General features: G+C 42.4%; 1 protein-coding gene across 2 annotated transcripts in view; it reads right to left on the bottom strand.

The window, feature by feature from the left end:
* LOC107381742 (E3 SUMO-protein ligase PIAS1) overlaps nucleotides 1-26286 on the bottom strand; it is an 88936-nt gene that overhangs the window by 16346 nt on the left and 46304 nt on the right. For both annotated transcript variants that reach the window (XM_015953583.3, XM_015953584.3), the window contains exon 2: nucleotides 23619-24114. In XM_015953583.3, coding sequence (XP_015809069.3) covers nucleotides 23619-24114 — 496 coding nt within the window. The remainder of the gene's footprint in view (nucleotides 1-23618; nucleotides 24115-26286) is intronic.

Below are 26286 nucleotides of genomic sequence, written 5' to 3'. Positions count from 1 at the left end.
GCTATCAGCAATGCTTTATAATTATGCATCACAGAGCGTGAGTAATTTGTTCTGACATGCGTTCTGCTTTGTGATTAGGTGTTGTGTGTAATTGTGCACAGCAGATATCAAAGAAGCGGTTTTGTTTTGTTTTAAAGAGAAGTGAGACATGCTGAGGTTGTGATGGACAGCAGGCTTTAAGTTCAGGTTTAAATGTTCATTTGGATTTTAAGCAAAAGAAACACAAACTCCTTCTGTAAAAGGTAAAAAGGAATCTTGCTTAAGTAAATTATACAACATAAAATCTCATGTGGTACTGATCTCTGCTTCAGTTGTCTTCTTCTGATTGTTAGATTCACGTAAGGAGATGGTGGGAGGCGTGACAGATGTGGAGAATGACCTCCAACAGACTGATCTATAAAGTGAAGAGGACTGAAACATACAGCAATCATATCCATATCTATAATTATACTGACTGTTTTGTGCAAAGTAATTGTGTCTAAATGTTGAACAGACTCTTTGCTGGGATTGTGTGAGTATGAATTAGGGTCAAATGATGTTAAAATTGCAATATGTACGAATCAAACCCAGTGGTCCAATTTGGGCACTGCAGTCCGTCTTTATAATATGTGTGTGTGTTATGGCCACAGAACTTTTTATTTTATTTATTTGTTTCTTTTTTTGGGGGGGGGGACTGAAGAGCACTGATCTAAACCAGCAGGTCAAAGTTATGACGTTTTTGCCATATTTGTATTTCACACATTGATGCTGTAATAATATGCAGCCCTATTATAAAAATTAACATTGTTGACAGGACAAGAATGATTATACACAAAGTCAGTTTTCTGTAAATAAGCAGGTGCTGAAAAGCGTGTTTAAGAGGGAAGTGTGTGAGTCGGACTTTCCACACACCAATGAGCCAACCATTAACTAGGAGATTAACGATTTAACTTTCAATAACGTTTCATTAAATTTACATCCAAGCCACAAACTCAAAAACTTGTGTGGTTTATAAAAAGGCTTCCACACTGAGTTATTCCGGAATTATTAATCTGAGAGAAACGATAAAACTTGTGCTGTGGCCACATTTTGGTTGCAGAAGAACAATACAACAGTCATCTGTGGACCTTTCATCTATAAATCTAAAGCTTGAGTTCAGTGTGAGCATGCTCTGGGCGATCAATGTGTACGTGTCTGAAATGCATGAACATTCTAACAACGCAACAAGAGAACACCTAGAAAACTAGAGTTTTGGATGTTGTTCTTTCTTGAAGAGAAGAGGCGTGAGCTAAACTTCAGAGAATGTGCTCGGCTGTGTAGCCCCGCTTCAGCACAACAAAGCCCAGCTGGAGTTTATTAACTTGTTAGTGGCTTTGCTACTTTTTCTTTGCACCACAGGCAAAAGTACACAAAGCCAGTCGTGCATTGTGTACAAACACAAAATAAAACAACATTCAAAGACAGAACAAAGGCTAATACTCCGAAGTCAGAAAGATCTGAAACAAAAAAAGTACATTTTGAATTGAACCGCCCACAATTGCACATAATGACAACTACAACTCTGTCCAAAAGTGTTACTTACCACACCTCTGACAGCAGTGATTACCTTTTGTTGTCAACATGTCGGTGTCGCAAAGTCGCAGACACTGAGTGAGCTCATTTGGGCATTCCTGTGTTCACACAAGACTGGCATCAGTGGTTGTTGAGCAGTGGGCTGCTTGTGTGCAGCAAGCATTTCAAAATGCCTTTAGGGCATAGATCCATGTAATATACACCACACCCAGGTCCAAATGCCATGGGTTTCTCCACTAAGTGAAGTTAAATGAATATTGAAAGCAAACCAGTCAGTTTTGTGTCTTTCTGAGATCAGCTAAAAGAGCGTAGCTGCAACAAATGTTTACAGATTTAGGGGTTGGATCGGCTTAGTCAAGCAACTCCAGGAGATGATGATGATGATGAACAAGCTCGGACAAAATAATGCAGGTTTAACAGGCTCTCAAATGTGGAAGCCATTTTCAGCGGGCTGTTTATCGTTGAGGCTGCTTTTGTTGATGATCCTTTGCTGAGAAAACACCAGTTGTTTACATTGGAATGAAGATTTTTCTGGAGGGGGTCCCACAGGGGTCATCTGGTAAATAACAGGTTGTGTTTTCACTTAGAGTGAAGTGGTTAATTTCTTCCCTGTAAATATTTATGAAAATTAATGCCACAAGCCCTCACGTCCATATGATAATACATTTTATTTGAGTTGTATTGAGCAGCTGATGTCTGAAAGAAAGGAAGAAAGAACCTGTAGCAGTAAAGAAGTTAATAAAGTTCAGAATTTCATTTGGTGGAAGAAGTGCTTTGCAAACTCTTCTATCACAAAAAGTTGGAACCACCACGCCTCGACGGCCGGTATCCAGCATGTTTTAATGGTTTCTCTCGTCCAACACACCAGATTCAGTGGTCAAATCATCTGTGCAGCAGGAGCCTCATTTATCAAGCTTGCTAACACACAAAACGGGGTCGGAAAACTGCGTAAGCAACTTTCCACGCAAACTTTGGGATTTATGAAAAGAAAAGTTAGTGGAAAAATGTGTACAACTTTAAGTTGACTAAGGACCTAGCTTACGCACATTTTGGACATGGAAAGAACCTGCAGTGCTGCTGCTGAGGAGGATACAATTATGAAATCCTGCAGCATTATCACTTGTACTGCTTCGTTTTCACACAGAACAAGACTCCAGTCCCCACACACACACATTCACGCACACACACAGCCTGAAGCACAGAATACGGAATGCAGAATATCAGCAGGAGGACAGAATGAGACAGAATGTCATGCGTCTGTGACAGTGTGTGTGTCCTGTCACTGTGACCCGATTGATCATGCGCCCTGGCTAGTTGAACAAGGGAGATCTGCGTTTGGCTGAATGGTTAGCGTGCGTGACTTTCACCTGGGAGTCTGGGGATCGAATCCTGAATGGATCATTTTTTTTAATATAGCCACAGATCTCTCTGAAGAACTCAGCATTGACGGCTTCAGCAACGCTGTGCCACTCTGTGGATTTTCTCTTATTTGTTTTGCAAAAGCACTTCCTTTCATTTCTCCACCTCACCCACAAGTACCTTAATTTCTGTTTCTGTGAAATAGCGCTTCCTTGATCTGCGGTCGTGATCGAAATGCTGCAACAAGCAGGCTTATGTATATGCATGAGATCCACAAGGCACTTTGCATTGACTATTTATGGCAGTAAGTGGGCGTGGTGAGGACGGGATGTGACTAAAAAGCAGCTGAGAACCTTTCTATAAAGTTTCTGATTTATGAAGAGGAGATTGCGTGCAGCTGTGCGTACTCAATGTTTGATAGATCACAAACCTGCTTGGCGTAAGTACATCTTTTTTACTGAGCTTAAGTACGGTTTTAGTAAGGATTCTACGCAATGTTTGATAAATGAGACCCCAGCTCATCAGGCTCTGCAGTAGCCTGTTAAATCACCTGCTGATCAAAATTAGGTGTGTTGAAGCAGAGTTAAAACCAAAATGTGCTGGATACCGGCCCCCGAGGCCTGGAATTGAATAGCTCTGCTTTGGAGGAATGCCACATGTAAGGAAGTTGGCTTCTGAATTTATTGAGTAAACTTGATCATTTGGATTTTATCAACAGACATATTTTAATATATTTCATTTAATCTATTTCTGCACTTCAGCTTCATAAAGCAACCAAGGTTCTGCACATTCTGGCATTTAGAGTAGCTGATTCATGACTAAATACAATAAAGTCCTCAGATACACAGATGGATGGTTGGCTAGTTCAAGGTCAATTTATGACAACATCCAGCTGGAGTTGGTACGTCAGGCTCTTTCTGCTTGCTGTTAGCAGGGGTTCATGTTTTTTCCCTTTATCTTTATTGGGTGTGTTCATCTGTAGTGAAGCTAAATCTCACTGTGATTCAAGATAGCCAAAACTGTTAGCAAAATATCTCAAGAATCACCAGATGGATTTTAATTAAATTCTTACATCTACAACTGATGAGTTTTGAACTCAAGCCAATTCACTTTGGGAGAATGGTTTAGTTTAGTCAGCTTTCCTGGTGCTGAGCTAGCATTTGATGTGGTGATAGCCACACCCAGAGTGCATGTAATCTAGGTTTAAAGCAACACTAAATAGAGCTCCGGACCCCACGTGACTCTCAGTTAGTAGACGCCATATTGGCAGGAAAAAAAGGTAAACAAACACAGATCGTAAACATGAACGGGATCGGCTTGGATTTTACTTCGTCGGAGTTTACTTCACACTTTAAAACCGAAGAAATCGTTTTATATAGTCAGAAATTAAATAGATTAAACATCTCCGACCCTTACCGTGCCCCTGGGATACTTTTTAAAAACGCCAGAAGCTGTCGGAGCGGACTTCTTACCGGTGCTGGCCGGGAACCCCTTGAGATTCCCCCGGAGGAGCTGGCCCAAGTGGCTGGGGAGAGGGAAGTCTGGGCCTCTCGACGCTACTGTCCCTGCAACCCGACTCCGGATAAGCGGATGAAAATGGATGGATGGACAAATAACAGATTTACACGTAAGTAGTTTAAATAGAGTGCTGTGCCATTTGAATGTATAAACTGAACGCCAAGAGAAATCACTAGTTTGATTTTTTTCCGTGAATAAAATAAATATGTCAGGCAGGAGCGTCTCAGGATCTGTCTGAGATCTGTCTCGGTGAGACAGATAATAGCAATCCAAAGTGCTTTTTATGTCTGATCTGACAATTGATCAACCATTGCTTAAAATTAAATACAGCTTAGCCGGTTAATTGCTGTGACCATAAAACACGGAAACGGCAGCACGCAGAACTCACGAGGCAACGTTTTACGTGATGTTTACTTGTTGCTATGAGTAATAAGACGGAAAAAGCCACGCCAAAAATAAGTTTAGGAAGCCCACTAAGAATTGTAATACAAGCATTTAAAATAAACACCATACACAGTTGAGGAAATGTTGGTTTAAGTACCTGATAAGAAGTGGCCGCTGCATAAGCAAAAACCTTTAATTTCAGGGTCCCACAGCTTCATTTTAGCCCGGTCACTAGCGTGTTTTATTACAATGATCCAACGTTTGCGGCGCTCCGGATCTTGGGGAATCCTGTAGATGGCTCATTCCTAATGTCGTCCGCGTCTGTTCTGCATCCTGGGGCACAACAGGAATCTACCATATTTCCCGTTTGATTGAGTTTTCTGACAATAACAAATAGTCCAGCTGCGGGCTTCTGCATGCCAATATGGCACCGTTTCGATTTGAAATGTTGCATGCCGGGAGAAGTGACGTCAACTCCCGGAGCTCTATAGGCATTTCACTTCTCTCTTCTACTGATGTGAAGCAGAATTACAACTGTCGTAAACAACCCTATCACAGCCTGTTGTAGCTAGCGCTAACAACAAGCTAATGCTAACACAATCCCGCTGAACACTGTTGGACAAAAAATATTATATAGGAAAACAGAAAGTCCAATAGCATCAAAGCCAGGTCACCACTCAAATTGTAGGCCATGCCAATGTTCGCTCTGGTTTTTGTTCTTTGCTCTCCAAAATCATTACTTTCTTACTTTTCCTTCCAGGTTCTGCCATGATGCTAACAAAAAGGCAAAACTTAGCTTCTTCTTGTATTACTTGATGGTTAGCAAACTGAAAAAGCTAACTGCCTTTATATGAATAACCCCCCACTAGTGTTCCTATCCAAAAAAAAAAAAAAAAAAAAAACTATCAGATCAGTGTTAATTTTGACAAGAACTTTTAATGTAGTCTTAGTGTTTTGGCTAATATTCTTGTTCATTTTTGTTATGATTTATCCAATTCGTTTTAATTTTACTCTTATTTTAGTCAACTGAAATATATATTTTCCTTCTGATGCAATAAATTCCAACTTCTGTAAGGAAAATATGAAACATTCCTATTTCAAACTTTTGATCAATAAAACGCTATATTTTTATGGGATGTACATAGTTAACTACCATAAAGGTCATGACCGGTTCTAACAGCTTTGTCCAATTAATTACTGTTCACAGCAGATCAGTTATCACGAGTCAGGTCCAGAACAGACACTTCCCTCTCACTCACAGTTCAGCCAGACCACACCAACATGCCACTAAGCATACCAGGAAACAGCACCTGATACAATATATGTTGTGCCACTAGATGGCGAAAGAGCTTAAAATATGTTGACTCAAAAATCACAGAAGAAGAGTCACTCATGAGAAGAGTCACTCAAGAAGATGAAGCGATCAAGAAAGAGCACTGCATGGAAGCATTTTAATCTTTATGGTTAACACAATAAGCACCACCTCAAAGCACCAAGTCTAGCAGAACGTGGAAATAAAGCTGTGCAGCAAAATGAACCGAGACCAGCAACAGGTCAGTCTCTGCCATGACGCTCCTGCTTGGTAAAAACTATTTTGCATCTGCCTCCTGAGAGTAATTTACATAGGTTTAGTAAAATTAAGTAATGTCAGTGTAATTAGTTCAATGTAAGAAAACTAGAGTTATTTTTTTTAAAGTGTGGCCTCGTGAATATGCTGCACAACAGGTTCTGATGGACATTTCAGCTCTCATCCTACTTTCACGCACACATTAAAAGCTGTTACTCTAATAATGTGAGGAGGCAAACTAAAAGTAAGAATTGTTTTCAGTGTCACGATACGAGCAAGGAGGAGGTTAGGACCCAAAATGCAGAACCCAGGACGACACGAGGCAGGAGTGGAGATAAAGTAAAATCCTTTTATCTAGGATGAATGAAACAAAAATAAATCCAAAAGGGGCTGGAGCCAAAAACCAAAATATCCAAAAAGCTGAGCTGGAGATCCAAAAACACTAGAGACTACAAGAGACACTGGAAGCACTGGAAACACTAGAGATAACACGAGAAGAGTATGACAGAAGCACAATGGACCGACACAACATTGAGACAATGACAGGGTTTTATACACTGGGGCTGGAGTGATAGGAGACGAAGAGCAGGTGTGTGGAGAACTGGCACAGGTGAAAACAATAACTGAGAGGAGGAGCAGAAAGGAGCAGGGGAGGACACCAGACCTGACTGGGGAAGGACACACACACACACACACACACACACACACACACACACACACACACACACACACACACACACACACACACACACAGACACACAACTGAAATAAAAGACCTATAGAAACTAAGGTGGGGAGACTAAAGCCCCCTTCAGACAGGCCATGAAAAACGGAAATGTTCAGGACTCTGTCCGTAAGACCTTTGTGTCTGAATACAAACATCCGGATAACGTTTTCCGTAATTAAACCGGACGATGCCCCTAGTAACAGGTCCGGACTTGTTACAGACAAGGTGGCTGCTTCAGACTGGTGAGGTCGAGTTCCGGACAGGGAGGAGGGGGAGGAGGAGGGGACCGGGAGATGCTGTGCACTCCTAGATACCTCGCTCCTGTAGCATGCGGCAAACCATGGCAGCTCGCCTCCTACGGTACTGTCTAGACGCGCGACGGAGCGCATCACACTGCTTCCGTAATTTGTTTAACCATTGAGCGCCATCATCCAGGGTCTTATGCGTCTTCGTGTGCGCAGAATTATGCTCAACATAAGTCCGATTCCTCCCCCCAAACATCTGGAACTTTTTCCTGCTGTGTGAAGGCAGCCGAAAGGACAAGTTCCGGTACAAAAGTGGTGGGTCTGAAAACACAGTTCTGGTTAAAACCCGGACTGAATTGTCCACACATATTCCAAAATGTCTATCTGAAAAGGGCTTAAGAGACATGAAGAAAACCAGGAGGGAGCTGGGGACAAAAAGGGCTGAAGCTACAAGGACACAGAACCTGGGAGGAATGATGTGGAGGGCTGCAAACAGGAGACACATGAAGAACACAAAGAGACACATAAATGAGATACAGACAAAGGACACATGAGGGCGCTATGAGACAAAAAGGAGAACCTAGAGAGGGATGGAGAACACAAGGAGACACATGAGGGGAGACGCAGACCATGACAGTACCCCCCCCCCCCCCCCCCCCCCCCCCCCAGGGGTGGATACCAGATGCCAAAACACGAACAAAACATAACAAGCAAAAGACAAGACAAAACAGGACACGAGAAACCAGAGGGAGGGAGAGGACGGACCAAACAAAAACAACCCAAAAGGGCGGGCGAGGAGGGAACAGGAGACCCAGGGAGGCCGGCGCCAGGGAACCAGGGAAACAGGAGACTCTGGGGGGCCAGCGACGGGGAGACAGGAGCCGGGCACAGGGAACTCTGGGGGGCCGGCGATGGCGAGACAGGAGCCGGGCACAGAGAACTCTGGGGGGCTGGTGACGGGGAGACAGGAGCTGGGAACAGGGAGGTCTAGGGCTTGGGAATGCCAGAGGAAGAGGACGAGGAAGGGACCTTGGAGGAAGAGGACGAGGAAGGGACCTTGGCGGAAGAGGACGAGGAAGGGACCTTGGAGGAGGAGGACGAGGAAAGGACTCAGGTAACGGGGACACATGGGACTCTGGGAACTCAGGAGACTGGGACACATGGGACTCAGGAGACTGGGACACATGGGACTCTGGAGACTGGGACGCATGGAACTCTGGAGACTTGGACACATGGGACTCAGGAGAATGGAACACATGGGACTCTTGAGACGGATACTGGAGACTGGGACAGGGATACTGGAGACTGGAACACATGGGACTCTTGAAACAGGGATACTGGAGACCGGAACACTGGGGATACTGGAGACAGGAACACTGGGGATACTGGAGACAGGAACACTGGGGACTCTGGAGACAGGGATACTGGAGACAGGAACACTGGGGATACTGGAGACAGGAACACTGGGAACTCTGGAGACAGGAACACTGGAGACAGGGACGTAGACTCTAGAGACAGGGACACTGGAGACGTAGACTCTGGAGACAGGGACACTGGAGACGAAGACTCTGCAGGTGGCGGCTCAGGAGATGAAGACACTGCAGGAGGCGGCTCGGGAGACGAAGACACTGCAGGTGAACACTCTGCAGGCTGGAATGTAGACTCTGGAGGAGTCGACCCTTGGACTGGAGGCGTCGACCCTTGGACTGGAGGAGTCGGACTGGGCGGAGCCTCTTGGAAAGGCTGGACCGGAGCCTCTTGGACGGGCTAGAACGGAGCCTCGTGGACGGGCTGGACCGGAGCCTCGTGGACGGGCTGGACCAGAACCTCGTGGATGGGCTGGACCAGAACCTCGTGGACGGGCTGGACCGGACTGGGCGGAGCGACTTCGGGATCCATCGCCAGAACAGGGTACGGAGATGGCAGATGGAGCTTAGACGTGGGTCACAGAGCAGGGGCCTCTTGGTTAGGCGGCTCAAGTCTGGCCTCAGATGGATTCATGAGTCTTGGCTTGGGCTGCAGAGCAGGGGCCTCTTGGTTAGGCGGCACAACTCTGGCTTCAGATGGTCTTATGAGTTCAGGTTCGGGCTGCAGAGCAGGGGCCTCTTGGTCAGGCGGCACAACACTGGCCTTAGATGCATGAGTTCTGGCTTAAGCTGCAGAGCAGGGGCCTCTTGGTCAGGCGGCACAACTCTGGCTATGGATGATTTATTGAGCTCAGTCCTGGGTTGCAGAATAGGGGCCTCTGGAATAGGCGGCACAACTCTGGCTTCGGACTGTCTCATGGGTTCTGGCTCGGGCTGCAGAGCAGGAGCCTCTTGGTCAGGCGGCACAACTCTGGCTTCAGACGGGTTCATGTGTTCTGGGTCGGGTTGCAGAGCAGGGGCCTCTTGGATAGGCGGCACAACTCTGATTTCAGAAGACTGCTGGTGATGGCGGTGACGTCTGTGACGAGCACGGCTCCTCGGAGGTGCGGGGGTGACACCAACTGGACCTGGTGGAGGTGTGGTGACACATACCATAGGAGGTTCAGCGATGGAGCCGGCAGGAGCAGTAGGAGATGAGTGGTGACAGCCCACCGGAGATGGATAGGTGGCGCTGTCAGGACTGGGTGAGGGTAGGGAGCCTTGATAAATCCGGGTCGTGGAGATGTGGATGGAAGGTGGTGGTGTGGAGCCGAAGGACAAGAAGAGATCCTTAGCGAAGGTCCAAAAAGAGACCTCTTCGATGGGGTGTAGATCCAAATAACTGGCGGCCCACCGCCGGGCTTTGCCCCCCAGGCAAAGCACCATGAACAATACCTTGTTAAATTCAGAAGAAATTAAGTCCAGGCAGCCAGCACAGTCTTGGATAAAGGCCTGACAGGTCTCAGGATCACCATCATATTGGTACATCTGGGTCTGCTGGGTCCTGGTTGGTCGGTCCATTCTGTCACCTTGTGAGCAAGGAGATGGTTAGGACCCAAAATGTAGATACCCAGGATGACACGAGTCAGGAGTGAAGATTAAGAAAAATCCTTTAAGATGAACCAAAAAATAAAATAAACCCAAAAAGCTGGAAGCCAAAAACCAAAAGTGTCCAAAGCTGAACTGGAGATCCAAAAACACTAGAAACTACAAGAGACACTGGAAGCACTGGAACACTAGCGATAATACGAGAAGAGTATGACAGAAGCGGAATGGACCGATACAACACTGAAACAATGACAGGGTTTTATACACTGGGGCTGGAGTGATAGGAGACGAGGAGCAGGTGTGTGGAGAACTGGCACAGGTGAAAACAATAACTGAGAGGAGGAGCAGAAAGGAGCAGGGGAGGACACCAGACCTGACTGGGGAAGGACACACACACACACACACGCACGCACGCACGCACACACACACACACACACACACACACACACACACACACACACACACACACACACACACACAACTGAAATAAAAGACCTATAGAAACTAAGGTGGGGAGACTAAGAGACATGAAGAAAACCAGGAGGGAGCTGGGGACAAAAAGGGCTGGAGCTACAAGGACACCGAACCTGGGAGGAATGATCTGGAGGGCTGCAAACAGGAGACACATGAAGAACACAAAGAGACACATAAATGAGACGCAGACAAAGGACACATGAGGGCACTATGAGACACAAAAGAAGAACCTAGAGAGGGATGGAGAACACAAGGAGACATGAGGGGAGACGCAGACCATGACATTCAGGTGTATTTATTAGTTTTCCCTGCACTAATTTATCAAAGTGGGCTGCCTGAACTTTTTTCCTTACAAAAACACTGCTAGAACACCAAACGCTGATAATATTGGGAGTAGCCGTGCCACAAAAACAATGACTGTAACCCTTTTATTACCAGAGGAAAATCTGGATGTGTACTAACCAAGCAAACATGTTTCAAATCATCACACTTAATGCTTTTCCTCGACATTTTCTCCTTTTAGACATAAATTCTTCAACTGTTACCGGTAGCTTATTCAAGCACCCAGCTCTGGAATCTGATTGGTTCTTTTCTTGTTTAGGCTCACCTGTTCCATTTGCTGATTGGTTCTATTGTCCATTCTCTCATCTTTTCCCTTTTCTGATTGGATTTTTGTAACTTTTTTGGTTGGTTACTAGAATGTACATGCAATAAATGTATCTGATTATGTTGGCCTGTCTGTTTGTGTATGTATGCATGCATGAATGAATGGCATAGGGGCCTATATGGACAAGTACGTGTTAATGTGATTCAAATTTATATTGGTGTTTACATGTTCTTAAACTCTATAGCTTATCCATGAATAACGATTGGTTGTTAAGCATGAAATGGGCTATATAAATAAAGTTCAGATTTTTTGATTGATTGAAACACTATCCAGCACAGTTTCGGATCAGCAGAGGGCTACAGGGTGCTGTCCATTTTGAAGCTGAAGTTTCTCAATCTAGAACCAATGAAAAATTCTTGAAAGCGATGGTAGATTCCATGAATTACCAGAGTCAACTCTGTCTTACTGTTAGCAAAACAGCTGACACGAAAACTGCACAAAATTTTGCAACAATGTGTAGCGTCACTGAATGGCCTGATTCTTGACCCTCAGGTCAGAGACACAGCCTGGGTCACCTTGATGCTGGCTGCTACGACAATCTACAGTGTTTCTTTCACAGGAGACTGAATGTCTGTCTACCACCCCTTTAATCTGACTGCCTTTATCTGACAGCTGTTCCATCCGCAAGACGAAGGACACTTCAAGATTTAAAAGAATAATTTTTAATAAACTCTTTTCACTGTCTATTACAATGTTCATAAATAATCATCATGGTTCCTTATGAAGGGGTTTAATTACTGAAATGAATTATTATTCTTTGGTTAATAATAATTATTATTTGTGATAATCAGTAATGTTTAACATGTGCACTTATACACAATCATACAGGACACAGTAAATCAGGTTAAGGTTAACTGCACTCACATGATTCTTCTCTCATCCACGAGAACTTCCTATATTCAGGGAAGGCGTGTTTCTGAGGTATGTTAAAGACATGTCAAAACCTGATTCGTAGACCAGTAAATGCCCATCTTATAAAACAGAACTCTCGGCATTTTGCGAATGAGTTCTAGAGAAGTGGGACGGCCGCCCACACGCTCTTTAACCAACAAGCGATTTCTGTCACGCAGGCAAGATTGCTACGACACAACAAACGACACCTGCAGAACAAAGCTGACGCAAACTCCTTCAGAGTTATTTTTGATACGCAACCAGTTTCATCAGTCGTTGTGACCCGGAGACATCCCAAGGACCAACCTGGTCGCACCAAGGTTCTTCTACCCACCTTGTGCCTGGGGGTATCATCTCCTCCTGACATCTCGGATCCAAAAGGGGGTCTCCTAACTGGGTGAGGTAGACACTTCCGACTTGCGTCTGAATGCTCTTTAATAAGAACAACTTTAATTTATCTGCAAACCAAATTCTTTCTACCCAGAACGCGTCTTCTCTCAAGATACACGTTCTGAGAACATTGCATTCACCCGCAAGCAAACACATTTCCAGCTTAGGTTCATCCATTCACAGGGTTGCTATTTAATACCAACGTATTTAATATCAAAGCTTTTATAAATTGTCTTTTAAATTGCCACGTTTTAAATTGTTTAGTAATAAAATTCTTAACTTTTTAAACTTGACTCGTCATTGAAATAAACACAGAGAGGATATAGTGATCACTGAATGAACGCAGATCTTTAGATCTTCTGAATTAACAAATAACCTTTGCTATTAAATTAAATATTTAAAATTAAATATTAATCTTTTGATTAAACATAGACCAAGCAAGTTGGTGTATGAATTTACATCTAATATCCGTATATGTATACATGCATGTAAATTTCATTCATTAACTTGTTTGATCTTTCTTAGGAATTAAAATATAAGCTGAATAGCAACAGCCTTTAATTCCTAAATATGTAGTTAATCAACGCTACAAATGTTTTTCAGAATTTGACCAAAATGGAATCAGTCAATATTCAGCATGGTCAGCTTAATCGGTGATTGGCTGATGGTGAGACTCAAACATGAACATGAACTCAACCTCACTAATCACAAGTTCATGTTAGACTCCTACTTCAAGAATATTAATTTAGGTTAGTCAGAAAAATGATAAAAACAATAATGGTATCGCTTTTATTATAGTGAGCAGGTGAGGGATGTTGTATCATCCTTCAAAAACAGAACAGGGACATCTCTGTGCACTAATATGAATCCTGGCTGATCTGCTCATACATGAACAGTTTTAGGTAAATCTGTTCACATCAGACAGTGATGCAAGTGTATGTGACACTTCTTAACCCAAACTGAAGAATAAAAACATTTTACAAGCTCTCAAAAATGCCTCCAAATTACAAGAGAGAAAACAAAAAGATGACAAGAAATTGTAGACAGCCAGGAATTCTCGATACCAGGGACAGTCTCAAAAACACCCAAAAATACATTTGGCTCTAAAAGTTTTGTTTTTTTAATCCAGTGGAACTGATCTGAACCTGACAGGCACAACTGAGCTCACTTTAACTAAAGCCAATACCAATCCAACCAAAACATGTTTCACTGTCCGTCAGTTGTATTATCAGCGAGTTACATGAAATGCAAAACATAACTGCAGCATGATGCAAAGCACATCCTCATGCCACGTTGGTTCTGTTCACATTTATAGGTGAGACATTAGGATCACTCTGACATCAGCCACATCTTAAACGGAACCTGAGGAAATCTTCTAATTAATCCAAAATAATTTGAGGACTAATAATAAATTTAAAGCATTTCGTTGTGGAAGGAAATATAATGAAAACTGGTTAAATAGTCAATCCTACACCTTACAATTGCAGTGATTTTCTCATGCAAAAATGTTCTTATTAAACCTAAAATAGATGTGTGATTTTTTTCCAAAAAGATATGCTGATTTCCTCATGATGCACCAGAATATTATCTATTTATGAAATACTAACAATATAGGAGACAGGAAGGCATCAATCTGTAAGGTCGCCATGGTAATAAAGGATGAGATGAAGCAGCCCAGATCATTGACCAGGGGAAGCTGGCAGGGCAGAGCTGTGGGCCGTCTAACCTTTATTCTCCAGACTGATAAGACTCAGCAGAGAACACAAAACTGCACTGGAGGGAGGGATAATGATGGGGGAGGGAAAAGGAGGGGAGGATGGTGTGAGAGTGATGATAACTACTTTTACATGCACACAAAAAGCCCAGTTACTGTGATGAACTGGGCTGAGGCAGGAAATCAGAGATCACCTTCTCACAAGCTGCTAATCCTCCTCAACTCTAAACCCGTAATTCATACAAACACACGTCCAATCCTTTTTCCTTGTATGTGTTGAACACTACTGTCCTTATTTCACCTTACTGTTCTGATGTGTGAACTCAACACTTCAAACACATGCAATAAAATATTTGTTTACTAATATTTTGCCCATTTTGTCATTTAAAATATTTTGTGTCAGAGAAACAAAAACAGATCTAACCTGGATTTACATTTCAAAATAAAATCAGGATCATGCCAATCTAATCCACTTATCTGGAACCGACAAACACACTTCACACCAAATACAGATGAGGGATTTGGTAACTTTTACAGCACAACTTTAAACCATTAAAAAGCCTAAAACTGCCAACATGACAGAAATACAGAATCAGCAGCAAGAAGATGTTTTAAAACCCTTTTTGAATCCTGGTTGAACGCTAATACGCACAAAACAAGACAAACGAAAAACCTGCGGATGCGACCGGACTGTGCACACTAAAATTCAGAACAGCAAAAAAACCAAACAAAAAAACAAGAAGAAAAACCGGGAAGTGAGTCGATGTTCGTGCGGGAATGAGAGGATGCTCATCAAAGACAAACATGCTTCTTTCAGCAAGTCGTTGAAGGGCAACCTTTAAAGCTTGACATCTGGGTGGTCCGGAGGCAGCGCAGAGTAAAGGTAAGGGATGGACAGGCGTGTTGGTGCGTTCGCAGTGTGAACATTTCTGGTAAATATGGTCCATTGTGCAGCTTCAACAGGGAGATATCCTCATGGGGGTGACCTGAATATAAACAGGCTGGATTTTCCTGTGTAGGGTTAACTACATACTAGAATCACACTGTTGCTATTCAGTTGTGGATTCTGAGAAGGACCAAGCAGAATAATCTATGAAGCTTATATCATAAATAAATATCCAGGACACTTATATAATCGATCTAAGTTCATGCACCAACCTGTTTGGTCTATTTTTAATCCAAAGATTAACGTTTAATTTAAGCTAATTAAATTTAATAGCAAAAGTTTATTTTTGAATCAGAAGCTAGGAATCTTTGCTTTTCAATAACCAGAAATAATTATACCTTTCTGTGTTCCATTTCAAAGAATGGGGCAAGTTTAAAAATGAAGAATTTATTACTAACAATTTTTAAACTTTAAGATTTGATTAACAATTAGAAATGACAATTCATGGATGACAATTTAATGACATTTTTTAACAGCTTTGATATTAAACTTGTTTTAAAAGGCAAATATGTGGCTGGATGAAAGCTAAATGAAAATACGAGTTTGAATGCGTGAATGGATTTCTCAGAAGGTTTCTTTCAGAGAGAGGAACACATTTTGGGCTGGAAATGATGTTTTGCAGCTAACTGAGTTGTTTACTTAGAGAAAACAGCATCAAACGTCATCTGTCGAAAGTGTCTACCTCACCCAGTTTCCAGAGACCCCCTTTTGGAGCCGAGATGTCAAGTGGAGATGATTTCCTCCGGGCACGAGGATGGTAGAAGGACCTCGATGCGACCAAATCAGTCTTGGGTTGTCTCCATGGGTCACACGTCTGATGAAACTATTTGCGTCTCAAAGTCCATCACTCTGAAGGAGTTTTTGCATCTTAACTTAATTCAAATAGAGTACTGGAAGGAGTTTTTTGTCAGCTGCAGTTTATGTTTATTTTTAGCTATTCTTATCGGCATGACAGAACAGCTTGGCAGAGGATCAGGGCGGCCGTCCCGTCTCCTCAGGATGGTGTTGGTTCAAGAACTGACGTGAAAGCTGTTGCAAGTTAGTTTACAAAGTCCTGAGAACACACCCACTCTCAGCAAGAAAGCTTTGGTCATGCGTCAAAAACATGTGTTGGCAGTTATTGTTTACTCTGGATAAACTCTGTGTTAGATGGATAAGATGGAGCTGACCTTCTGATTTGCTGAGCACACATTACTGCAGTAATCAACCATAATCATAACTATACCCAAAGCATAATAATTTATTTCAGTAATCAAAATACATTTATACTGAACCAAGTGATTATTTTTGATGATTATAATATTTTGATGATTATAATAAATAGTAATAAAGTCAAAGATTTTATTAATATTAGTATTTAATTATTATTGTGAACTTGAAGTGTCCTTCTTCTGGGACGGAACAGCAGCAGATAATGAGATATGTTCTTCAGACATCATGATTCCTGGGTTAATCTGTGGATTTAAAAGTTACTGTCTGACCCAGCTTGACCCAGCTGGGTAAATGTGACCTTTGCCACAAATTAGAGAACCTTGATGATGCTACACCTGCGACTGTTCAACCGTTGATTGCGAGCGTTGTCATGACGTTTTAATCACTTCTTAACTGATACTCAGCAGATCCCAAAAATGGTTACACAAGTCAGCTTTAAATTGGCCAAATAACTTTAGATTAACACAACACAGAGCTAACGCGGAGGTGGGAGCTAAGCTAACGGAGGTAGCTACCTAGCTACAACCGGAGTTAAATGTGCACAACACCGGAGCTTCTGAGTCAGAGATGCACCGAGCTGCCGCTGGGGAGAACCGGATGGAAAACATCGGTTTCCATCCGAGAGCTCCACAAGCCGGCAGCCGCGCAGCAGACAGGCGGCGCGATCAGAGATGCGCCGAGCTTTTGCTGAGAGGAGGGGACCATACCGATAGTCGGAATCCAGCTCCACCAACATGCTATATTTCAACTAGGGCTGCACGATATTAGGAAAACCTGCGATATTCGATAACAGTGCTTAATATTGCGATATCGATATCACTCGTGATAAATGAACAAATACTAAAGTATGCAGTGTTGATGTCGTCTGGCGTGTGACGTCTGCTCTGGGTTGAAAGCAAACAAAAACTAATGCATGAATTCCATTACAACATAACATTTTTATTGCTAAAATATGCAGCTGCACCTGCTACTGTATTAGCAGCAAAAGAACAAACTGCATGCATGCAGTTTCTCAGTGACTTTAAAACATCACCTCCACCATAAAACTTTTTCTGATGCTCCAAATACAGAAAAACATCCCTTACCAGGGTTTTTGAATAAATAAAAATATCTGAAAATAAGTTTAAATGTTAAATAATAGTTAACATCACTTAAATGCAACAGCAAATTCTCTCATTGCTACTGAACATTTTCTCCACTTATGTGGTTATGATATAAGGCTGTTGCTGTAATTGGGAATTGTCCACCTTTCAGAAGAGGAACTGGCAAAAAACTACATGGAAAATATGTGAAAACGTTTGTTTTTAACCCCAAATTGAACAAGTTTACCTTGATCTTAAAAAGCAGCTCAGATGATGAAACTGTAACTATGATTCTGATAACAAGCTTACAAATTGAACTAGCTCCTCTAAGATAACCGGCTAGCAGAGCTTCTGACTGACAGTTTATGTGCAGCAGCAAATCAACTATCCTGATTAACAAGGTTAAAAAAAAAGCTCATAAATGAAAAATCACTTTGATGTGTGGGGGAACTTTTCCAGGCCCTCTTTAGCAGGGTGGGACTGGGAGGAGAGTGCTGTAGCCTTTTAGCTGGAAGCTAACCGGAGCCTGGGGCTAACACTAGCGACATGAAGGTGGGTTGGTTCACCGGCACATGTCGGAGTCAGCGCGGTAAAAATGATTAACGACACCGAGCGGAGTCACGTTCACGTTTGAAAGCAGCACTGAATCCAGAAACATCAGCACAAAGTGCGTTCGTTAATCTGAGCCAGCATGACGAACAAGGGAACAGCGCCGCAAACTCTGTTCGGGTGTTGCTTTCCAAAAGGGTCTATGTAGGGGGCGGGCGTATTACGTGAAGGGAACCATCTGATTGGTCGCATATCAGAAGAGCTACATTTGATTGGTCAAATAATACTTCCGCATAAAAAACAGAGCTGGTTTACAAAAAGCTGATGTATGACACAGATGGAAATGTTTGAACCAAACATTTATCGCTGTTTTTGCAGTGTTTAGCGATGGGCTTATCGCACGTCCTGTTATCGTGATGACGATAATTTTTCAGTATATTGTGCAGCCCTAATTTCAACCCATTTTCAAAAATGCAGCGTTATGTTAAATGCACTGGGTTTTACCCAATACATTTAAATTTCATGGTTAGACAGTACATGTTAAAATCTAAGCTCAGCTAGCGCAAGAGCGGCAGTGACCTAAAATCATCGACATGAATACATAAATATAATTTTACTTACCGAAAAAAATTAAGTGGAGACTTCTTGGACCCTCTATTAGTGCAATTAATACCACAGCAAGTCATTTTGTTCAACAATCGCACAAATAATATCCAAACAAGAACACACAAACTGCACCACTAATGGTCTACGTTGAGAGACTGAAAATGCCGGAACAGTTTTCAGGTGAGGCTGAGGCTCAGGCTGAGGCCTTTCCCCGGAGCTAGCTCTGCGGTCACGTGGGTCTGATGCTCATTAATTATACAGAATTTTAGGCTTTTAATACACTTAAACAGAAGTGTGACAAAAAATTCACCCCCCTCAGAGTTGTCATGAGTGTAAAATTAGATCTATTAAACCAAAAACATGTATTGGTACCAGGCTGTAAACACGTTTATTTCTGCTGTGAAATTGATATTTTTAACATGAGTCAATGAGGATTTGCTCACTTCTGACACCAGCCCCCAGTGGATGAGGGTGGAACTGCAATTTTGGTCACTTCCTTGTTGGCTTCATTTTCATACCAGTATTATGGGTGCTTGACTAAAACAAAAGGAAACATCAATCAGTCAAGCTGCTTCAATTCGGTTCTCTACAAGGGACAACAAAAAGCTCACTAAGACAAATTCTTTGTGTAATGGAAAGATGTGCAACATCTCACACAGAGGGTTTACTTCCATCACTCCTTTTGCTCTTCCATGGGAATAAAATGCTCAGTGCATGCATTACTTATCAGCAACAACATTTTCAAACTACTGTAAGTGGCGAGGGTGTGAACGTGCCCTTCAAATTCAAATAAGAGGAGGGCGTGTTCTGCAGGTTCAGGTGCATGCCTGAATGATTTCACCACTCCACATGCAAATCCTGACCCAGGATGGCCATGGAGACTGAAGAGAAAAAGAGAAAAAGGGAGAAGAGGCGTAAAGGGATAAAACGTGTGCAGGAAATGGGTAGACTGAGAAAGTAGTAGGAAAAAGAAGAAGGATGGTGTGATGACAGAGCTGCAGGCAGTGTGTTTGTACATGCATCTGCAGGCAAATTAATCACGAGACGGCCTCTTACTCTATTAAAATGCTAATGTAGGAAAATCTAGACATTTCCATATATTTGCAATACATCCCAGAGCCCAGAGATTGTTATTATGCTAAGTACAGGCTTGGTGCTGGGTGTGATGCAAAGACAAATCTTACAGACATAAAATCCAAGATTAAAAGTCTGTTAAGTAATACATTAGAGGGCAGACGGGTGACATGACATCAGACTGAAAGGCTTGGCCTCCATGGAGATATACAGACAAAGATTCTGGATGTTTCCTAAATCTGCTACTCAAGAGATGAGCCTTTATATCAACAATGTTTTATGAGAAAGATAAAACAGTTTTATCCATTTCATGAGAACAGTTTGTGCGTTGGAGTTTAATGTTGTTTTCAACCGTCTGGTGTGAGGAGCTGAAAAAAGTGATCATTAATCAGAAATTCTAATCTGATTAAAATCCGATGTTGTGTGCTAATGCCTCTGCAGACAAAGTAGGTCAGAGATTTTTTTGAACATCAGGGTTGTGATTCTCTGGCCAACATCGACGCATGAGCAGCTAAAACTGATTTGATCCAATTCCATCCATAATCATGTTAAAGTACAACAGGTAAACATCAAAGCAATGGAAAGATCCAATGTCAATTAGACTAGCCCTATCCTAATGTAATGTTACCGCCCATAATCAGGTTAACTGTTTCCTTCTGGAATATTAATAACTAAGGTCATTTTCAGTCATTTTTTGCCAATTTCCTTTGCAGTTTTCCTCCTAAACAGCAGGTGTCACTGATAACAAAAAACCAACACCTCTAAGCAGGAGGGATGGCAGCAAAAGTACTTGGAGGAAGTGTGCAGCGAGGTTTCAAGTGTGTAGTACACAAGTGTGCAAATAATTGTTGAATTGGGTCAGTGACCATTGCATCATCGACCACAATGCCTGCCGGTCGCTGTTTGTGCTACTTAAAAAAATCTTTATTAACAACTTTCAAGCAAACACTCGACAAAATTTACATTCATTGCTGTTCACATTAAATCCTAGTAGAAAACATTCAGAGCATGATCAAATATCATTAATTGTCTTAAAAATAACTTATTTGGTTGGAAAATACATATTTTTAGAAAAGGCACTTAAGCCATTGTTAAGTATTGGGATTGGGCTATATATAGACAGAGATCCATTCTCCATACAAGTTTCACCTAAAGCCTACAGAAACAAACCTGCTCTAACTGTATTATATATGTGTTAATCTGTGAATACGTATGAACTAGTAAATCTTCCAATCCCTATTAGACATCATCTAATGATCACCTTCTTCACCACTCTCTCTTTATTCTGCTCTCCCCACCTATTCCACCTTCCTTATGATCCACTGATTTCCCTCTTTCCTGTTCACTCTCTCTTTCTTAACATTTTTTTAATCGCAATTGCCTATTTTTGCTCATTTTAAATATATTTTTAAACATTTTCTAAATGCTTTTTTTATATTTTTACATTTTTTGTTTTTGTGAAGCGCCTCGTAATTTTTATCTTGAGAGGCGCTATAGAAATGATATTTTCTTCTTCATTATACAGGTCCTTCTAAAAAAATTTGCATATTGTGATGAAGTTCATTATTTTCTGTAATGAATTGATAAACAATAGACTTTCATTTATATTAGATTCATTACACACAACTGAAGTAGTTCAAGCCTTTTGTTGTTTCTAATATTGATGATTTTGGCATACAGCTCATGAAAACCCCAAATTCCTATCTAAAAAAAATTAGCATATTTCATCTGACCAATAAAAGAAGTGTTTTTAATACATAAAAGTCAACCTTCAAATAATTACGTTCAGTTATGCACTCAATACTTGGTCAGGAGTCCTTCTGCAGAAATGACTGCTCCAATGCGGGGTGGCATGGAGGCGATCAGCCTGTGGCACTGCTGAGGTGTTATGGAGGCCCAGGATGCTTCGATAGCGGCCTTAAGCTCATCCAGAGTGTTGGGTCTTGCGTCTCAACTTTCTCTTCATAACATCCCACAGATTCTCTATGGGGTTCAGGTCAGGAGAGTTGGCAGGCCCATGGAGCACAGTAATACCATGGTCAGTAAACCATTTACCAGTGGTTTTGGCACTGTGGGCAGGGGCCAGGTCATGTTGAAAAATGAAATCTTCATTTCCATAAAGCTTTTCAGCAGATGGAAGCATGAAGTGCTCCAAAATCTCCTGATAGCTAGCTGCACTGACCCTGCCCTTGATAAAACACAGTGGACCAACACCAGCAGCTGACATGGCACCGCAGACCATCACTGACTGTGGGTACTTGACACTGGACTTCAGGCATTTTGGCATTTCCCTCTGCCCAGTCTTCCTCCAGACTCTGGCACCTTGATTTACGAATGACATGCAAAATTTGCTTTCATCCGAAAAAAGTACTTTGGACCACTGAGCAACAGTCCAGTGCTGCTTCTCTGTAGCCCAGGTCAGGCGCTTCTGCCGCTGTTTCTGGTTCCAAAGTGGCTTGACCTGGGGAATGCAGCACCTGTAGCCCATTTCCTGCACACGCCTGTACATGGTGGCTCTGGATGTTTCTACTCCAGACTCAGTCCACTGCTTCCACAGGTCCCCCAAGGTCTGGAATCGGTCCTTCTCCACAATCTTCCTCAGGGTCCGGTTACCTCTTCTCGTTGTGCAGCCTTTTCTGCCAAACTTTTTCCTTCCCACAGACTTCCCACTGAGGTGCCTTGATACAGCACTCTGGGAACAGCCTATTCGTTCAGAAATTTCTTTCTGTGTCTTACCCTCTTGCTTGAGGGTGTCAATGATGGCCTTCTGGACAGCAGTCAGGTCGGCATTCTTACCCATGATTGCGGTTTTGAGTAATGAACCAGGCTGGGAGTTTTTAAAAGCCTCAGGAATCTTTTGCAGGTGTTTAGAGTTAATTAGTCGATTCAGATGAATAGGTTAATAGCTCGTTTAGAGAACCTTTTCATGATATGCTAATTTTTGAGATAGGAATTTGGGGTTTTCATGAGCTGTATGCCAAAATCATCAATATTAGAAACAATAAAATGCTTGAACTACTTCAGTTGTGTGTAATTAATCTAATATATATGAAAGTCTAATGTTTATCAGTACATTACAGAAAATAATGAACCTTATCACAATATGATAATTTCTTGAGAAGGACCTGTGGTCCTGAGGGGTGGGGTTGTTATTGATCTGGACTCTTATCTCTCATTAAATCAAACCTTCATGGATCATGTTGCTTGTGCGTGAGGCTACAACCATAAGAGAATATCGTTTAGGTCTCCCAGCTGAAAATTGTCCAACACACCAGATTTACTCCACAGGCTTACCTTTTTCTCACAACTTGTTATTGGTGATGCAACGAATAACATGCAACATTTAACTTACAAAAGCAAAATACAACATAAGCATGCAGAAAGACGGCTGCCCATTAAAGAAGGCAGCATGGGCTTGAATTGAATAGCTCTTTATGTAAATAAATATCCCTAATACCCACTGAAACCTCTCTGTGTAAAAGCAAAACCATTTAAGTGATTATGCATATTATTTGGCTTTTTGTGTATGACCAAATATGGTATATCTTATGTACCAGCTGATAAAAATAAACAATCTGCTCTCAGAAACGATTAACACTTATTATGTTCTTGTTGCAGCGTCACATTTGCACAATAATTAGATGACAGTTTGATGCATGTACGTCATCAGCTATCCCAGAGAAACAGTCCTCACACACATCTTCTCACCTAGACTGGTCGGCTTGATGAGTTCATCCAGCATGTCGTAGAAGGGCAGCCTCTGAAGTTTGACATCTGGGTGGACCGGATGCAGTGTGGCCATGGTGGAGAGGTGGTGTGTCAGTCCAGCCAGCTCGTGCTTCCCAGGGCCGAGCAGTGAGAGAGGCAGTAAGGCAGCAGGCGACGGGGCTCCACCGTGTCCAGCATGTCCCTCGTACGCTAACTGTGTCAGGGCAGCGGGAAGTACAGCACCCCCTCCCCCAACCACTCCTACCGAGGCAGGATGGTGCGGTCCAGGCAAGGCCAGTTCTGAGTGGGAGACCATTTTGGCAGGGAAGCGTCTCCGGTAGAGCTCTTTGATCTTCATGTGCACGGCTGGACTGCAGCCAGCTTTCAGGAGGTGCAGTGCCTTGGTCAGCAGCTCATGCTTTCGCCCGTGCTTGTTGCGCCCAGCGTAGCCCAGCAGCACCTGCAGCTCCGACACCCGCAGGCTCATCACCATTTGCTGGTTGGAAAGAGAGATAAGAGGATCACATCAGAAGCTCAAATAACAAATTGGAGTTCTCCCCTATATGACTGATTCTGTTAACTCAGAACAATGCATCACAATTATTGTGGTAGCCACAAACACAAAAAGGATCAAATATATATATTTGTGTGGAAAGACTTCTTTAAGACTGATTTGGCTTGAATGCAGCTGAGTTACTCAGTGAAAACACAGAAAAGCTAAATCACCTGATTCCTTTAGTAGAGGTGAAAATGTCAGTAAAAAGAGACCTAATTTCACGTCAAAGCTGATTGTTTTAAGTCTCGGCGAGTCTAGATGTGAGCGCACAGATTAATACGACGCCATGCTTGACATAAATTCTACTCATCTCTAAGCACAATAATTTGGGGAGCGGCTGATTCTGTCTGCACCAAAATTTGCTCGCTCTCTCTCTCTCTCTCTCTCTCTCTCTCTCTCTCTCTCTCTCTCTCTCTCTCTCTCTCTCTCTCTCTCTCTCTCTCTCTCTCTCTCTCTCTCTCTCTCTCTCTCTCTCTCTCTCTCTCTCTCTCTCTCTCTCTCTCTCTCCTCCCTCCCTCCCTCCCTCCCTCCCTCTCTCTCTCTCTCTCAGCTCTGCTTAAAGGAATGGGGGCAGTACACATCATTGGAAGTAAGCGGTATTTTTATATTTTAGTAAGACCTTACCAACAGGTGGCCATTAGGGTGAAAAATCCCTGGCAGCACAATTTTTAAACAAGTGCTTAGTCAGATCTTTCAACCTCTGGCAAAATGACAAGCACATCAGACTCCATTACTTAGTTCTTTTTTTAAACACAGACACAACAGTTGTTTACCCTGAAAATGACATGTTTTGGCCAGCGACTCTAGCCATCATCAAGAGCTTGCCGGTGCTGGTGGTGTCACTTCCATTTATCCGCCGAAGCAATGCCACCAACACTGGCGAGGTCTGATGATGGCTAGAGCAGCAACACAAACACACACACACACACACACACACACACACACACACACACACACACACACACACACACACACACACACACACACACACACACACACACGCACATTACATTATACTTAAGGAGCTACAAATTATAGGCACTTCCTATTCTCCAGCTCTGGCTCTGCCACTTCCTACTCAGTTTATCTTCAGTTCAATCTTTAGCATGAACGGTCATAAACAAGTTGGATGGCTGCTGATCAAAGAAGTATAAAACATCCTTTGTAGGTGAGACGGCGTGCAAACAGCCGAAAATGTGACTAAAGCTTCTGCTAATTCAGCTCGTAGCAGAAGAAAACTCGTAAAAATCCAGTTTGGCTGAAACACCTCAGATATGTTGTAGCCAACTGGGTAAAAATCTGGAAAATGGATGAGGCAAAATAAACATGTTTACTTTAGAGGACCAAAAAGTTGTTATTTGTTATAAATCTACGGCAGCCAGTTGAGCTGCTGTGATTTAAAAGACGCCCAACAGAATTAAAACAGGGACAGATGAGAAAAGCCTGGTTTGAACAAAACACCAGCAACAGGCAGGCAGGGGCCATGTGTGTTTGATTGATTCCCTCAGAAACACAAACACAGAATTGTCGTTGTCGACAATAGTGGAGCGGGGAAATTACCTTCAAGTCTCAGTCCAGCCCACTGGAGCTTTGTTTAAACAATGTGCTCTTGTGGAAAATAGAAGATTCACAAAGGAAACAAATGGTGAGGCAATAAAATGATGAGTAAAAGACGTTCTCCATATAAGAGAAATAAGACTGAAATCAGTGATTTTCTCATTTCACTTAAAAATAGCTGCATAGATCCCAAGAAAAGTCCTGGAAACTTGGATTTTACTCGGCTGCTTCAAATTTGACAAGAGAATTAGATGATTAATTAATCTGACATTAGTGTTTGTCTAATAAAGAATACAAAATGACAGAATGTAAAAGTGTCTTATGTACCAATTCAGTATGAGTCCAAATGAAAATTTGCATTATTTGTTGCCATTTTGTTTCAAACCAGTCTCTAACAGCCACAGCACAGTGAGACATTACCCTTATCAGTGTTATTCACAAATGAAAAACTTAACTATTCACTATTCAGCAGAAAGGTTATGAATAGAATAAAAATCTGCATTTAAATAATTTAGTTTCCAACACTGTTCAAGAGAGCCGTGCCTGGCCAAGTAT

Source organism: Nothobranchius furzeri, chromosome 9 (assembly GCF_043380555.1).
Source record: "Nothobranchius furzeri strain GRZ-AD chromosome 9, NfurGRZ-RIMD1, whole genome shotgun sequence".
Lineage (NCBI taxonomy): Eukaryota > Metazoa > Chordata > Actinopteri > Cyprinodontiformes > Nothobranchiidae > Nothobranchius > Nothobranchius furzeri.
The sequence above is the reverse complement of the archived record's forward strand: the minus strand, read 5'-3'. Positions and strand labels throughout refer to the sequence as shown.